Source organism: Terrapene carolina, unplaced genomic scaffold (genome assembly GCF_002925995.2).
Source record: "Terrapene carolina triunguis isolate 2854851 unplaced genomic scaffold, T_m_triunguis-2.0 Scaffold69, whole genome shotgun sequence".
Classification (NCBI taxonomy): Eukaryota; Metazoa; Chordata; order Testudines; family Emydidae; genus Terrapene; species Terrapene triunguis.
The window spans coordinates 38,200,663-38,217,795 of record NW_020664420.1 but is presented as its reverse complement, the minus strand read 5'-3'; the positions used below and the strand labels follow the sequence as shown (position 1 = coordinate 38,217,795).

The 17,133-nt window shown below is 42.4% G+C and overlaps 1 protein-coding gene across 1 annotated transcript in view; it reads left to right on the top strand.

Moving 5' to 3' along the window:
• PDE8B (phosphodiesterase 8B) overlaps positions 1-17,133 on the top strand; it is a 144,239-nt gene that overhangs the window by 64,272 nt on the left and 62,834 nt on the right. The window contains exon 2 of the mRNA XM_029910918.1: positions 5,322-5,381. Coding sequence (XP_029766778.1) covers positions 5,322-5,381 — 60 coding nt within the window. The remainder of the gene's footprint in view (positions 1-5,321; positions 5,382-17,133) is intronic.

The window sequence follows — 17,133 nt, the reverse complement described above, 5'->3', positions numbered from 1 at the left end:
CCCGAAGCCGGTAGCGCTCGGGCAGCTCGGCTCTTAAACAGAGCCGAAGAGTCAGGGGACGAGCAGAGCAGCCGCGGGAGGGGAAGTGCCCAGCCGGTATTTTCCTGGACATGTTCGGCTTTTTGGCAATTCCCCCCGGACGGGGGTTTGATTACCAAAAAGCCAGACATGTCCAGGAAAAACCGGACGTATGATAACTCTAGGAAAAGCTGTATCTTAGAGATGTTATGTAGAAAGAATCAGCAAGAGTAAGACATAATCTGTATATGGGGACTGAGAGAGAGGTCCCAGTCAAAGAGGACACCCACGTTATGGGCCTCAGTGACAGCAAGGGTGGTGGTGGTGTCCACACAGATCAAGAAAGGAGATAGCAGGGAGGGCTGTGTTTTACCCATATTGAGTTGAGCTGATGGCTAGACATTCACAAGGAGATGTCAGAGAGAGAAGGTGTAGCAGACAGCCTGAATTTACATAGAATTTCGGTAGAGACATTTTTGAATAGTCCATGAATGCCAGGTAGTTCAATTCCCAATGTCTTACATGGCTGCAATACGTAACTAGGTTCTTCTGTCACACCCATTGTTGTACTATCTGAGCAGGGTACTACTACTAGAAGATGTGTGTATTCAAATATAGAAGCATAACTATGGCAGGGGTCTTATAGTTCTTCGGTAGCATGAGAAGTTTAATGAAGAGATTGCCCATCAGAGATTTTTATTAGTTTGCTTAATATTAGATACAGTCTGGTATTCACTGTATAAACTGTTTTGTTTGGCACTCTTTAGAGCATTCCAGATCTCTAAACTGGTTCCACAATCAAGTGCTTTAACTGTAACATATCTGGCAGACATTGCTGGAGATTAGGGTATTTTTAAAAAAAATTAAGGTGAGTAAATCGGAATGCTGATTTTCAGTGAGTCTCAACCCAGCCTTCTCTTCTGTGCATGTATCTTTGTGTAGGCACACCTGCATGAGTATTGCTGTGCATTATTGCCTGTGCAAGAGACTCTTTTTGACATGAAAGTTGTATCATGCGATCATGCCTCTAATAGTTTGAGCCACACAAAGTGGTGGGTTTTTTACTGCAAATAGCAGTTTTCACCATAAAAAAAATTGTCCTGAAAATGTAAGTTCTGCTGTTTTTGTAAAACTAATAAAGTATAAACTCAGCTTTACTTTCTGAACTCTTGCAAGAATGAATAAGAATCAGAATTTGAAAGCTCAACAACAACAACAGACTCACTTTTAATTGTGGCTTCAATTCAATTGACTCCATGTAGGCAGACTCCTCAGTCTGCACAGAGCTGCATTGATTTCATTGGGGCCTTGAATGAAAGCCAGTTACAGGACTGGGATCTGTATTTGTAAATCACAGAAAACTGCCTTCACACAGGCAGTTGCTTGTGGTATGCTTCTCCTGAGCTACCTGTGCTGTCAGAGCTGGTGCAGCTTCACAGCTCCAGCTTCAGCTGTGTAGAATAGAGCCAGAAGCATGAAAACAAAAATCAGGAACTCTGAGAGGTCAAAGGATCCGCCAGTTAATAGCTTGCATCAGGGAATTAACCCTGCTGATGAACTACTTTTGCTTTCTGAGTTTTTTGTATTCTATATCACTGAGGACACCCTACCTTGTTTTGTCCAAGACACAATAATTGAATCAGAAATGTAGATCTGTGTGGTGATCAATCAGTTTGCCACTCTCGTTGGTTTGGATATCAACAAAAGAACGGTTACTCAGAGACCTCTTTCTGGTGCCTCTGGGTTGGCTGTATCAATAAACCAAAGTACATGCAAACAAATAAAATAAGCCCTGTCTGTACTAGGGAAACATTTCAAAACAATCCCACAACTACTAATAGTTTCCCCTGGGGTAAATCAGGCTAAGAGACCTAGTATAGATGGACGTCTAGCTATCACATGCATTATAAACTCTGAATGATCTAATCCTGCTCAGAGCAGATATAATTCATATATAGTGCTTAAGATAATAGTGGTTGCCTTGCTAACAGAGATGGAGCAAAACTGGTGTTAAATGAAACTTTTTGACAAATGTTAACTTAGACAGTGCTATGCAGTATATGGGATTGATTTTTAAGAGTTGTTTGAACTGACACCCTGACCGTCTGGAGAAATTGAGATCAGTTCCTCTTCCCCTAGAAACTGCACTATTTTTATAGACCCCATGATTAGTAATGAAGTGTAGCTGCCTTTTGTCTATCAGGTTCCAAAGGGATCTCACTGTCTTTTTAAATCTGGAATTGACAGAAGAGCTCTTTTGGCTCCTAGCTTCCCCTTTAGTCCTCTTGTTGCACTGTTGAGGCCGATGCTGCTTCTCTTTATTAGCTAAAATGTGTATGATTACCACAAGAACCTTTTGGGGGATTCCAAAGGGTCTGTGCCATCTGTCACTGGGACACTGTAGTTAGGAGGCTTTGGAAGGAGAACTCAGGTTTGATCATTGGTGTGTCTTTATGATGTGCTCTGGTTGTCACAAATCTTCATATACAATCTAATTTTTTATATATTAAGTTAGTTTGTTCAAATGATTCTCGGGCGATTGTCTGAACAACTGTTTTGTTGCCACATAACATCACCATTGACTTTCAGTACAAGATCTCCTTAAAAGCTATTCCTCTGTAACTAGCCTCATTACGCACTCATAGTTTCACAGAACATTTAATTATTAATTTTCATTTCCATTCTGATAACCTAACGCATGCAATGTTGTGACATTCTGTACCTTGGGGGAGCACCCTGTAACCCCCCATATTCCTCATCTGTATATAATTGTGATATTACCTTACAAGGCATGCTTTATATGTATCAGGGGAAAGGTTATGACCTGCTGAAAGTCATTTCTCTATCCATATATGTATATCATTAGTGCATGTGAAGTTATGAGAATTATGTTTTATGGTCACTAAAACATGCGGTAAGTTGGGGAATCAGCCAGATATTAGCACCCCAGAGGCAACAGCAAGGAAAGTAACCAATGCCTGGGCGTGGTGTCAAAAGACCCATCAACAGCCATTGTCCAGCAAGGGAACTACAATTCAATGACTCACCTGCATGAGGCCATACCAGTGGAATTGCTTAACCTTACCTGGAGACCAGCAATGCCCCCCAGACATGCCTGGACTTGTGTTTTCCAAGCACGTGGACTGAGGGTATAAAACAGAGGGGGGCCATGTGGGGCCTTCTCCTGCCCTCACCTACACTGCAAGTAACTAAGGGCATGTCTTCACTAGCAACGTTAAAGCGCTGCCACGGTCGTGGCACCAGTGCTCCCGCAGCTAGTGGTTGTGGCACCAGAACTGGTAGCTGAGCTGCGCTCCGACTTGTCTACACTGGCACGTTACAGCGCTGAAACTTGCTGTGCTCGGGGGGGTTCACATCCCGAGCGAGAAAGTAGCAGTGCTGCCAAGTGTCAGTGTAGACAAGCCCTAAGACACTGAGAAGAAGACAAGACACCAACAGAGGAGATTGGCCCAGGTTTAAGGAACAAACCTGTATATTAAGGACTGCAACATCTGGTGGGGTGAGAACCTGCTTAGTCTAGTTGTTGCCCAGTCTAATAGGGTTGAGCGTTTAGACTGCGTGCTTATATTTTATTTTCTAACTAACTCTGACTTTTTGCCTATCGCTTAAAATCTGCCTTTTATAGTCAATAAATTTGTTTAATTGTTTAGCTTTACCAGTGAGTTTGTCTGAAGAGTGGGGCGAATCTGCTCAGGTTTCGCGAAGGCTGGTGTATATCCATTTTCCATTGTTGAAGTGGTGAACCAATTAATAAATCTGCACTGCTGATCTTGAGCAGTGCAAGATGGTATATTCCTGGGGTTCAGTGCTGGGGGGGGGGATGGGACTGGGCTGGTGCCTTTCTCTGTGTGATTCATGAGTGGCTCTGGGAGCATTCATGCAATATAGCTGGGTGTGGGGCTCCACATGCTATTGTGCTGAGTGATCACAGCGCCTGGAGGGCTTTGCTGCTGGTCACTAGCAAGGCATTGTGAGAGACAGCCGAGGCTGGAGAGAGTTCAGGGGGCACAGTGGTCCCACAGTTCCAGGCTGCACCTCGGGGGGGGATTCCGTCACAAATGTAACTTCTCTTTGCACATGGCAGAAGATCAAATGAGCAATGTAGCTTTTACTATTTTGTGTGAGGAAAAGGAACTCTTCGGGTTTGTAGCTTATATATTAGGAAATAATGATAGGTTCTTTGGAGTTTAATGTCTTGGAGTAGTGCCTATGGTATGAACACCCTTTGACGTGTGTTGAACTGAGAAGAATCAAGGCTTAGTGATGCATGAAAGCCAAACATGTCAGTCATAACTACATAATTATACTGTGTCTCACGTGCAGGTAACACTATGTTAATACTTAACAGGGATCGTATTCTTTAAGGAAGAGAAAACAGTACACTAAAATTATATACATTTAATGTTCAAGTATAATCCTTTGCAAGGTATCAGATTTAAGAACAAAAAGACACCTTTACTGAATGCTGCAACAATATAATACTGTGCTTCCCAGGTTCCTGGGTCACAAATAAAGGTCCTCGCACTCCTGCCTGGAATTAGGATTTCATTTTATATCTGACTCATGGAGCAATTTCTTTGACTTACCTTTAACAGGCAGTCAGGGTAGTCACTGAACAGGAGAGTGGAGATTTACACTCTCTGAGAAGTGACAATTTTAAATAAAGTGCCCATTGATTAGAAGTAGCTTGAGGGCATTCTGACTTTCCACTGCAGTTAGATATTGGTGTGGGAGGACCTGTGCATTGTTTAGTCTGTGTGACAATATTCTATAACTCTGTGAATTTAAGAAAATCTCAAGGGAAATGAATCATTAGTATAAAGAAAAAGTATATTAAGTTGCATCAAACTGCACAAGAAACTGGTCTAAAGCAACAGTCCAACTTTTTTGTAATATAGCAACTGCCCAGCCGTAAATGTTGTCAGTTTTATTGTGTTGGCACTTATCATAATGAATTAATGTGGATGTTTCCTGATTGTACTCTGCCAGGCATAGCAGTGATGCATTTTCCTGGAAATTCTATAGGCCGTTTAAAAAAAAAAAAAAAAAAAAAAAACCAGCCCTAAACCCATAGCTTTCAAATAAGTGTTCTAAAAAGAAATTCACTTATTTAAGCAAACCCATAAAACATTTTTTTAAAAGACTGTTAGTCGTGTGCTTTTCTTCCCTTCAGAATGTTTTATAGAATCACATTTTTTTTATTCTGTTTGATCTTTCTTGCAAAATCCTATCTATTAATGTGAGCTGAAACTGAAAACAACTTTTGCATTTCTCTCATTTAGCAGGCTTCAACTACAGAGGTACAAATTGGGCCCATGAGACTGACACAAGATCCTGTTCAGGTAGGACTTTGTTTCAATTTGATGGTACTGTAAGTTCTGTGTGAAAGTGCAAAGGAATTAAAGGCTCAATCCATGTATAACTATTAAAAAGTCATTGCCCAACCGACCACTTGTATTAGAATGCACATCAATATTGCTAAATTACACGTCTCCTTCTTGAAGCTATGTTGCAGCTCAAGAGTTACATACAGAAACATGGTGCAGGCAGTATCCAGCAGGAGTATTGTTGGACTCTGGATATTTTTGTTTTTTCCTCAATTTGGAATGCAGCTATTGAACTATGCAAGAAATTCTTCAGAAAAGCATCTCGGCCTCTTACGAGAGTGAAGAAGCTTGGTGTGGAAAGGCAGCATAAATTCTGCTGCATATAAAGTCTTTCAAGAGCTGGAAAGTAGGGTCCTTCTGTTCTTGGAGCCAAAACTACATAAGCAGATTTGGATCTAGATACTTGAAAACAATTCCCACAAAATTTAGGGAAGGTTTGGACTTGAGCTTTTCCAGTTTTGGACCAGCTTTAGGAAGAAAATGTGAATAGTAAAGTTTTTAACATGGTGGTTCTCAGCATTTTATAGAGCTGAGAAACCATTCTTTCTGGCTAGTGTCTTTGTTACTAATAATGCCACTTTTTTTTAATATGAGAAAAGCATGCAGTAGAATCCTGAAAACTGTTCTGCTCAATGATCTTCATGAAACTTATTGTGCCCATATGTTAAATGTAGTAGCTGAAATTTGAAGAAAGCTGTTGCATTCTGCTAATTGTCTGGTAACAGGTATAAAACCATTCTTTTCTAATTTATGCAGCCAGGAAGGAATAATACATAACTTTTATGGACAGTAGCAGCAAATCAAATTCTTACTACTTGTACCTGTAGTGTTACCCACTAGAACAGTTGGTTTAATGCTACAACATTTCACAGTACCAGGCTAGATAGCTATAGAAAGTTCCCCACTAATGAAAGTTGCTCAGGAAGGCACCAGCAGTTTAATTGAAATGGCAATTGAGCTTTGTGACTGTAATGTGCTGAGGACTGAACTACAATGCTAGAATGAATATGCACTTAAAGTAATGAACTCTTTGACCACTTCGGAGACCACGTTCTCTAAAGCGCACAATTTCTTTGGTTTACCTACAAGCCTGGGAAGAATCCAATGCACAAAGCATGTCAATATGCAGTGACAAGCAAAGCACTCAGAGAGGCCACTAAAATAGAACCATTCCTGTCAGTAGCGTCTACCAACCAGAAACTCTTTTCTAAGTGTTCTAGAATTTCCAGTCCTGATACAGTACTGTAAAACACTCCATTACTGAGTTAAAGGTATCATTGAGTCACTCCCTTTGCTGGAGGATGGCAGAACAGGACAAAGAGAATTGTGCTCTGACAGGTTACAAGTACAAGAAATCAAATGAGTCCCAGCAATAGTGGCTGAACTATGGCTCAGCATACAATTGCTCTTGCTCATACGTACTACAATTTCTATAGGTTTTTTTCTGTTCTGGTAGCTAGGATACATGCAGTGCTTAATTTGTTATGGAAGGATTAGCCCCAGCAAGCCCCAGTACAAATTAAGCACAGAAGCACCCACTATCCCATACACCCGACCCTGCCTATCCCCCATCCCGCACACAGTGCATGCACTCCCAACCTACACCCTATCAAGAACACTCACCCCAAACATACGCCAATGCCCGGTACAATTGTCCCAGGGATGCTGGTGCTTTAGTTTCCAAATTGGTCAGGGGACACTGGAGAGCAGCACCGTGTCTCTTCCCCCCCCCCCCCGCCCCCCAACCATTGCTCTCTCAATGCCACGGTGTGTGTTAATTTTCCACCCCACCCGATCCATCGCTCCCATACAAAGGGGCTGTGGTCTTCCCCAATTGAACTCAGATTGCTCCGCTCTTGGCCTGAATCGGGGCACTTACCCAGCTGGAATCCCTTGTGGGGAAGAGCACCCCATCTCTCATGAAAGGGGGTCCAGAATTGGGCCCAGCTTTCACTTCCTGGTGCGGGTTCCCTGCTGGGGGTGGGCTGGGCAGCGCCCCCCTACTGAGCCTGGCTGCTGCCTGGGTCTGCAGCAGCCGGGATTGCGGGCACCATGGTGGGATTAGCGCCTCCCCCCGAGCCAGAGCATAGAGCTGCCTCCCCAGTTGGTGCATCTTGCGTGCCCTGCTCCGTGTGCCTGCCATGCCTCCCCCAGCAGGGTCTGCACATGGCACTGGGGCTGCCTCCTGGAGCCTCCCTCCTGTCCCAGTGCCCTACTGCCCCTGCCCCACACTGCGCCCTGGCTGCATGGTCACCTCACCTCTCTCCTCACTGCCAGTACTTGGGAGTCTCTGCCCCTCCTGGGCCTCCCAGGGGGCAGTGGCCTCCTCGCAGGAGCCCCCCAGGAAGCCAAGGGGGCACTGGCGGATGCAGTGCTGGAGTGTGGCATCCCCGGCCCCAAAGGACTCTCAGCCTAGGATGCAGGAGCTCAGCTTGCATTGATTTAACCACAGCTGCACCCACTGGGCGTTGGACAGGCTCAGCGTGGGTGACGGGGGGAACTGGAGCCTGTGCGTGAAGCGGCTTCAGCCACAGTGCAGAAAGGATGCTCTGTGGCCAGCGTGAGCCTCCTGCTGCCTGTGTTGGGACCGGAAACTGACCTGCCAAACCCAGAGGTGTCCGGGCTCAACCCTGGCACAAATTAAGCATTGGATGGATGTCCAATGCTAGTTCTTGGTTTATAATTTGTGCACTTAGTGATTCCAGATGACCGAGAATGTAACTTAAAAGTTTACAAAACAATATATATTAACTGTTGAAACACAATAACCTTTTTATTCTCATTCTGTAACACTGCTTTAACAATACAAGGTTCAGTTTTATTTTTCTCATTTATCTATACATTTTACACACACGGCTATGTGACAGAATCTTAAATTGCTCTGAGAAGCAAAGCATAAATAGTGATGCAAGAAATAAAGCTTTTGTGGAAATGATACAAGAAACAAAGCATTTCTATCCTCTATGCACGTGTAATTAAATTTAAGTTTATAATTGCCATAAAATGTTGAAACTTTTTCTGTACCAAATACTGGTCTAAATAATGATTTGATCAAATGAAATAGTTCCTTCGTGTTCTCTTATGCTTGTAGAACTATAACTAGCTTCAGTAGTAGAACAGTGTCTTTGTTTTTCATGGAATTTTAACATAAATGTGTGGAACTTTTCAGGAAAAAAATGTTCTTCGAACTTTGATAGTTTGCACTAGGATGGGCAAGAAAATATTTAACAAGTAAAACTGTTCTCTCCACATTTATGTGAAAGTTCTCTTCAGTGTCCTTAGCAGAAATCATGTTTCTCTAAATACTGTCGTGCTAGTGTTAGCTGTTGTGATGTATTTTAAATTAACATTCATCATGTAGGAAGGGAGAGTAAAAAACAACCCTAAAGCATTTGTTTTTTTAGACGACAGTTGGTTGTAGATGGTCTTTTGTCCATAGTTCTTTTAAAGAGATAATCTACAGTATTGCATAAAAGCCAAAATATGGTTAAAAACATTATATAAGTTAATTTCCATATAAGAAAGGCATTATTATACAGTATTATTTTTATTGTGTGTGTGTGGGGGAGAGACATTGTACCTAAACACATTTGTGGAATAAATTGTGTTACTCTACACTTGGCTAATCAGGCAACATATTGCTAATAAGTCCATTAATTTAATAAATCTGCATGTTAGTCTTTTGTTCCATCTTAACGATGTACATGACCTATTCTTTTATACAGTATAAAATCTGCTGTCATCTAATTTAAAATCCCCATTTGCTGCAACTTCATCCCATGTAAAATTACCAGAAATTAGTCTACATGTCTGATAAATTCAAATAACTTGCTAAAACAAGTTCTTGTCAGGCCTTCTGTAACAGCTAGGTCTGTTTTACTTGGTGTACTTCTTTAAGGTTTATTATCTAAAGTAGTGAATATTGCTTGTTTCATTTGGAGCAAACTGACCCACAGAACTAGGAATGCTGAGAACATCCAGACCTGCCTGGAATATTGCCTGTATTTTTGCTTGGTATGTGACATTATTTGTAATTGTGCCCTGCCACAGGCAATTTAACAGATGGGTGAAGAGCCCAGTGGGGAATCTACAGTGGGGAGGAGAAATGTCTGTTCAGGCATGTGTTTGTAGCGAAGCATGCTGGACTGTGACCTGGACAGTCTACTCCTGGCCTTATGTTCCTGACCCTGCAAATGGGTGAGGGATCCAGACTGTGCCTACCATGTGATTCTAACATATCAATCCCATGTCTCTAAGTGCCCTTATGGTAGTCTCTCACAGAGCTTATATCGCTGCCAAAACCCTGTACTCTTGCCTCTTGGGACCCCAGAAGTGACACCAAGTACTGGAGGTAATGCGCATGAAAGGTGTCTCCTCACCCCCACTGGAAGCCAGTGGAGCAGTTTATCGATGTAGGGACTTGCAAGTTCTGCATACCCCCAAAAAATGTACTGGCAGGTATCACTGAAACAGAACAAAAACTTAGTTCTGCATGCCACAGGCCCTGGATTGGGCCCTGTATGTCTGTTGCTTTGAGCCATACCACATGTGACTTAGGAGGCAGATTAGCTCTGCATCCACCTTACAATGGGGAAAGAAGCAGAAAAGGGAAAAACAGGACAGACAATAAATGTAGAGAGAATCAACAGGATGGTCAGTACTCAGAGCCTCTCTGGATTTGGCCCTTGGTAGATGAACATCCCTTTCAATTAAAGGGATCCATTGGTATAAAGCCTTACTTGTACAAATACGTACACTGATTTCAGTGGGACCATGTGTGCAATTACTTATGTGAGTAGCTTGCAGGATCAGCCCATAAGACAGAATCTATTTTTCTGTGGAAAGCTTTAGTAAAGAACACATCAGTCTGCATTTGAGGTCATTAGTAACTGTTAAAATAACATTAGGGAGTGAGTTAAGGGTGATGGAGTAACTTTATAAAAAAATTGGATTCTTTAAAGAAGATGGCCAGGGGAAACATTAACAATCACTTTAATTCTAAATGATATATGGTGGCAATTTCACTAATAGCCTAGGAGTTTCATATGCAGTTGCCTGCTCAGTACAGAATGTGATGATGGTCTCTCTCCATAGAGGGTATATCGTAGAAGGTATGCCGTTCAGTAGGAAGCCAGTCTAAGTCAACCTGATGGAGTTGTAGTAATTAAAAAGGTGAGCTTCAAGTTTACAGTGACGGCAGAACTGTCACCTTTAGCGAACTTCAAATATAGTGAGTGATACTGGTTATGTTCCACTCTTATGGTAGTTTATGAATATAGATGCAATGAGGAAAATGATGTACTATCTAGTCTCTTGTCCTGGCCCTCTTCATCTCATGTATCCATTTCTGCCATCTCCCCTACTCTGGCCTTGACAAATGCCATGTCCATCCTTTCGAAACATTGCTGCAAAAACCTTTTTCCTGGCTCATCACTTCAACGATTTCCTCATTTGAATTCTTCTATGGCTCCCCTTCCTGCATTTCTTTAAAAAAACAAACAAACAAAACCCTTACTCATCTTCACTTTTTAAGGTTCTTGATCTGTTAACTCTTGTACAATGTCAAGATCTCAACCTCTAATTCTGCTCCACCAATAATGCCAGCCTTCATTGCCCATCTCTCAAATTTTCTATGAAGCATTTTTCTCCTTGCTCATGTCCCACTCCTTATGCGTGAGAAGAAGCACCATTTCAAGCTGCTCACCTCCCTGGACTCTGCAATCCCTCATTTCTAAAGAGGGGGAGGGTGCCAAGAGAGGGGACAAAATCACAAAACATTGCAAATTCATACCAATTACACTACTAATCTAACTAAGAACAAGATACACCTAATAATAGTAGAAGAAAGGGTGTGGCAGACCAGGGAAGAGAACCAGGGTCTGCAAAGTCTCAGGTTAGCACCCTAAACCATGATGCTCCAGGGACTGGAAGGAGATGAGGAACAGTGCAGAGTGTTGGCTGCTAACACACGCACTCAGGCCTGAATACTCAGTGCCACAAGGTAGTATGCATGTTGTCCTAATGGCCAAAACTTGCTAGCTAGCGAGTTCTAGCAAAAGTGTGGAGTGTGCAGCCACCTCCCAAGGGTAAGGCTCTGTGCAGACAATCACCTCAGAGAACCCAAGATACAGGTGAGTAGTACTGCAAAGCAGAACACACACATCTTACTCTATTTCTAGTTAATTGTGATTAATGAGACACTTTCTAGTAAATATAAATATCTGAAGTTCTAAAACATTAAAATATATAACTACTAGTATGTCACTTTCTTAGCCGATTAATCCAATACTGAATTGTACTGCTTCCGCCATAACATTAATCACTTCACTTATTGTTTAGAGTTCAACAATCTAGACAGCTTGAGATAAGATAAAAGTAGGGTCACCTTGGCTAGCCACTAGGCTGTGTGTGTTGAATTTCACATGGTGACACCATGGCTACACAGAGTAACCCAGATAAAAGACTTTCTCATAGACATTTTGGGCCAAATCTGGCTTACCTTACTCGGACAAGTTGTCCCAGTGAAGTCAGTGGGATGACTCGTGTGGGTGAAACAAGCAGTACTTTGCTCTATATCTGACTTTTCATGTCACTGCATAGTTTGAACAATTTTTGGTAAACTTTAGAATCCTTGAGCCCTTTCTTTCTCAGTATATTTACTTTAAAGTATTTTTTTTCATCTGCAGCATAGTTAGTGACTGATTGCTATGGTAAATATGTGCAAATTGTAGAGGAGAGTGGCTAGATGACCTATGTTACTGGCTATATAATCTTTAAACTGATAATAAGCAGTATAAGGTAACACTGAAAAATTCTTAAAAATTAATTATTTAATGTAAGAAGTATTCATTAAGTTCCACCTATATTGACCCTTGGGTGTGTCATATAGCAAATATATACATTTCCTAGGCTATCAATTTAGTTTTTATATTACCATCTAACAATGGCCCCAAACCTACAACTCTTTTCATGTGAGTAGTCCTAACACAGGCTATTTACCCTGTTGAAATAGGTAAATATACTTGTATGACTTAGGATAACTCACATGAGTAAGAATTGCAGGCTTGGGCCCAAATTTTATTTCTTTTGTCATACATTATCTAATTGCTTGCTGCATATTATTGTTCTTCCCGATGAAAGAATCAGGCTTAGCTATGTTTGGCTGTACACTTAAAGGAGAAATAATGGATAAAGGCATATTTGTATTCATTGTGTTTATCACTGGTACTAATAACTTATAAAGCTACACCTTAGACAATGTCTCCTTATTAAAAATATTTAAGTTGGGGACTGGATCACCTAAAGGGCTTGGTAATAAAATATGGAACCTTTCCCTTCTTAGACACGAGATGAAATCCAGCCCAATTTAGTAGTGAGCTAAAGTTGTCATCTGGTGGCTGTTTTCATAGCTTTTGTAACAGGAGTTTATGGTCTCCCTCCAGTTCCTAATGGACAAGCATCTGCAACACAGAATCCCTATCACATTTGTTGTTGACTCTAATGCTGGTAAGTTCAGCACAGAAACCCAGGGCTGAATGGGAATGAGACTGAACCCATTGACCTCTAGAGGGTGACCAATTCTAGACCAGTGGTCTCCACAGTGGGGTGCACAAGAGGATCCTTGGGGGTGCATGGCAGGAGGAGCGCTTCCCCCCCCCCCTTTGCTTCGGCAAAAATGGTAGAGCCAGCACAGCAGGGGGTGCGTGCTCAAAATTTTTTTACTGATAGGGGTGCGCAATCAAAAAAGTTTGGAGACCACTGCTCTAGAAGACGAGTGAAACTAGAGGGGTTGGGAGAACTGAGAAACTATAGCAGGGGTTGGCATCCTTTCAGAAGTGGTGTGCCGAGTCTTCATTTATTCACTCTAATTTAAGGTTTCGCGTGCCAGTCATACATTTTAACGTTTTTAGAAGGTCTCTTTCTATAAGTCTATAATATATAACTAAACTATTGTTGTATGTAAAGTAAATAAGGTTTTAAAAATGTTTAAGAAGCTTCATTTAAAATTAAGTTAAAATGCAGAACCCCCCCCGGACTGGTGGCCAGGACCCAGGCAGTGTGAGTGCCACTGAAAATCAGCTCGCATGCCGCCTTTGGCACATGTGCCATAGGTTGCCTACCCCTGAACTATAGGAAGTACTGAAGGAGGAAGAAAAGGAACAAAACTTAAGGGTGATATGGTCAGAGAATTTGATGGGGCTAGAAAAATCTGCTCAGGTCCAGGTGGTTGCCTGGGGGGTGGTAACAGTGAATTTGTCTTGACTGTTTGTTGCAAAGTAAAAACATTTTTAAAAAAGAAAGGGAGCATTTTTAAATAACGTTTTTGCTGACCTTGACATCCTACAGGTTAGACATGGCATAACATATTCTGGTTAATGCATTATTTAATATATACCCCTGAAGCCATTATAGCAGTCCTACTTTTACTGCTCCTCACTGTGCCTTTAAAGGTAAAGAATTTGCACAGGCCTCTGGAGCAGTGCATGAGCATGTTCTATTCCTCACACTCCTGTACAGTATTTCCATGGGGACAAATCATGAGCTAGGTTATTGCAGCATGTTGGTCAAGAGCACTGGAAATGTTTTTGCCACACTGGTGAGTGCAGCAGGCCATCGATGTGACTCAGTCTTTCCTTTCCTTTCAATTCATTTGACCCCAAATTGAAGTAGGAGTCAAGCAGCAAGCCACAGTTAGTTCTTTCTTAATGTAAGAGTAGTGTCTAAGGGGCCCAGTAAAGGGATTGGAGGTCTCATTGTGCTAGGTGCCATACACGAACCCCTAACGAAAGGATTCTCCCTGTCCAAAGATCTTACAGTGTAGGTATAAGATGAGACAGCTGGCAGGGGGAGCACAAGGTCACAGTGAGGAGATTAGAAGTGTTAATAAGTAGCAGTCTCACACCAAACCAGCTCTTTAACCATTAGAGCTGATTGGAAAAGTTATTTTTTCCATGGAAAGTTTTTTGACAACTAAAATATTTCCCTCAGACTTTTGGGCTTTAAATTTTGAGTTTTTGTTGGAATATTGAAAACCTGAAACATTTCAGTTCAAAATAGTGCTGCTGTGCTTCATTGGAACTGTAGTTTGCTTTATGCTCCCATTCTCTTCTATGGACTGGGCTCTCACAACATCTCCCATGATATGCCACTTTTTTCCACTCTTGGGGAGGGGAAGAATTGCACATAGGAGTCCCTGGCTATAGTGCATCATGGGAAGTATAGCCCAGCCCAGAGAGGAGAATGGAAGCTTAAGGCACCCAAACTGTAACACCCATAAGGAACAGTGATGCCGTTTCAAATTTTGGCTTAATTATTTCAATTTCCCATTAAAAGCAAACACTTTTCACAAAAAATTGAGCTCAGTCAAAAATCCCAATTTTCTGTTGGAAAAACAGTTTCAGCAGAAAATTTTCAACCAGCCCAGCTAGCTGCTGTCAAATGTCTTTTAGGCATTTTGGCAGCAGTAGATTTTTAAGGAGAGATTTCAAGTAGTCTCCCCTCCTGTGTTGCCATGCTTAGCAGTAGCTGACTCTGAGGCTAGGTCTACACTACCCACCTGAATCGGCGGGTAGAAATCAATCTCTCGGGGATCGAATTATCGCGTCTCGTCGGGACGCGACAATCGATCCCCGAATCGACGCTCTTACTCCACCAGCGGAGGTAGGAGTAAGCGCCGTCGACGGGGAGCCGCGGAGGTCGATTTTGCCGCCGTCCTCACAGCGGGGTAAGTCGGCTCCGATACGTCGAATTCAGCTACGCTATTCGCATAGCTGAATTTACGTATCTTAAATCGACCCCCCCTCCCCCCGTAGTGAAGACCTGCCCTGAGTGTGTGCACGCATGGCCTAGGCCTTCCCCCTGTTGGGGATAAGATTCCATCCCTTTCTCGATGTATTGCTTAAAACTTTCGCACAAGAACATCCCTTGTACCCAGGCTCTTGCTTGCTTTTTCAGGATTTGAGCTATAGTGAGTAGGACCAGAATGTTAACAGCTTACTTGTTTACAATTTCAGGCAAAAGGATTTACATATAGAGAATTAAAAAAAAAAAAAAATAGACGCAGAATCTGGGGGGAAGTAAATGGCAGTGTTAATTACAGGTTGGTGAATCACTATAAGTCTATATAGCTTCTATAACATGAGATTGAAGGGTGTGGTTGTGGTGGTTGTTGAAGTATCCTGCATGACACTGTAAGATTAAGCAGAGCTCATTTTATAATTTCTTTTATCCTTTCTTCCACTATGCGGCTGGTGAGAGACTGAGGGCAAAATTCTTAACTGATGTAAAGTTTTATTGTTAGTAACAGACGAGCATTGTCAGCACCAGTGATGAGCTCCCAAAATCCTAAGAACCGGTTCCCTACTGGGTCCTCGGCAGCACTTCGGCAGCGGGGGTGTTGTCTTCACTCGCTTCGGGCTTTTGGTGGCATTTTGGCGGCAGGTACTTCACCCGGAGTGAGTGAAGACGGGGGAGGGGGGGAAAGCGGGGGAGGGGCCGGAGGAGCCTCCCCAGCTGGGAGCTCAGGCGGGCCGGGCAGGACGGTCCTGCAGGCCGGATGTGGCCCGCGGACCGGAGTTTGCTCACCCGCCCGCCCCTTTAGGAACCGGTTCTACACTGGCTTCTAAATTTAACAACGGGTTCTTGCGAACCGGCTCCAGCTCACCACTGGTCAGCACTTAACAAATTTAAAAAATGGGTTTTTATGATTGACATTTTCCATTTTATGACAAACAGAACAAATAATTCACATATATTTCCATTCACATTTTGAAAAATTATTAAATCTCCTGGGAAAAGGGTGGGTGGGTGGGTGGGAACTAGTAAATATTGGAACTGTATCAATAGGCTTTTAGCACTTCCCAGTTTAAATTGTGAAGTGGTTTAGCAAAATAAAGAGATGACAGTGCACTAGTACTTTTCTAACAGAATACCCCCTATTGCATTCATATTAACAAGAGTTTCCTAATGTGAATGTATACTATGTCAGATTAGAGCTTTTATTTTAGCTGTGTTTTTTGGCTGTTTCACAGCTGTATTAACCATATCGTGTGCATTTGAAGTACAGTCTAAATTGAGTTCAGCCTCAGTGGGCAGGAGTAATGGCAATGAACTATGATCTCCCATTCACATGCATGGGCTGGTGGATCTGAACAGTCGGTTGGTCCACTGGCAAAGCACACAACCTGCTTCAACCATATCCCCTCCACCATCTGTGCTCCAGCCAAGCTGGGCTGTCATGGAGCTTTGCTGCAAGGCATGCAGCATTCTAAGGAGGCATCTTGCATGGCCTCATTGTTTCCTGGTCTCCCCAGGCCATGGGTTCACTGCATTTCTATTGCATTTTGTACTTTGCTCTGTCACAGCAGTTAGGGAAGAGAAGGGTACAGGATTTTGCCCTCTGTATTTCTGTGGCTTAGCTATAGGTTGTGTAATGTACCTGCAAGTATGATTGGATGATTAATAGTTGACAAAAGTAATCTGAACTGATTACTAATTATAATATCTACTGTAGTTGTAAATGCATTACATTCTTCTTGATCTCATGAATAGTACCTTGGGATTATAATTGGTGACAATGTTCATTATGGTCAATATGTATAACTTCTCAGTGGACTTCTTCCTGGTAACCTGTTTTCCATGAATTCTGAGCCAGATTCTCTGTTTTAGCTGAGCAGTGTTCAGCAAAGGAATGGAGGAGGATGCGCAC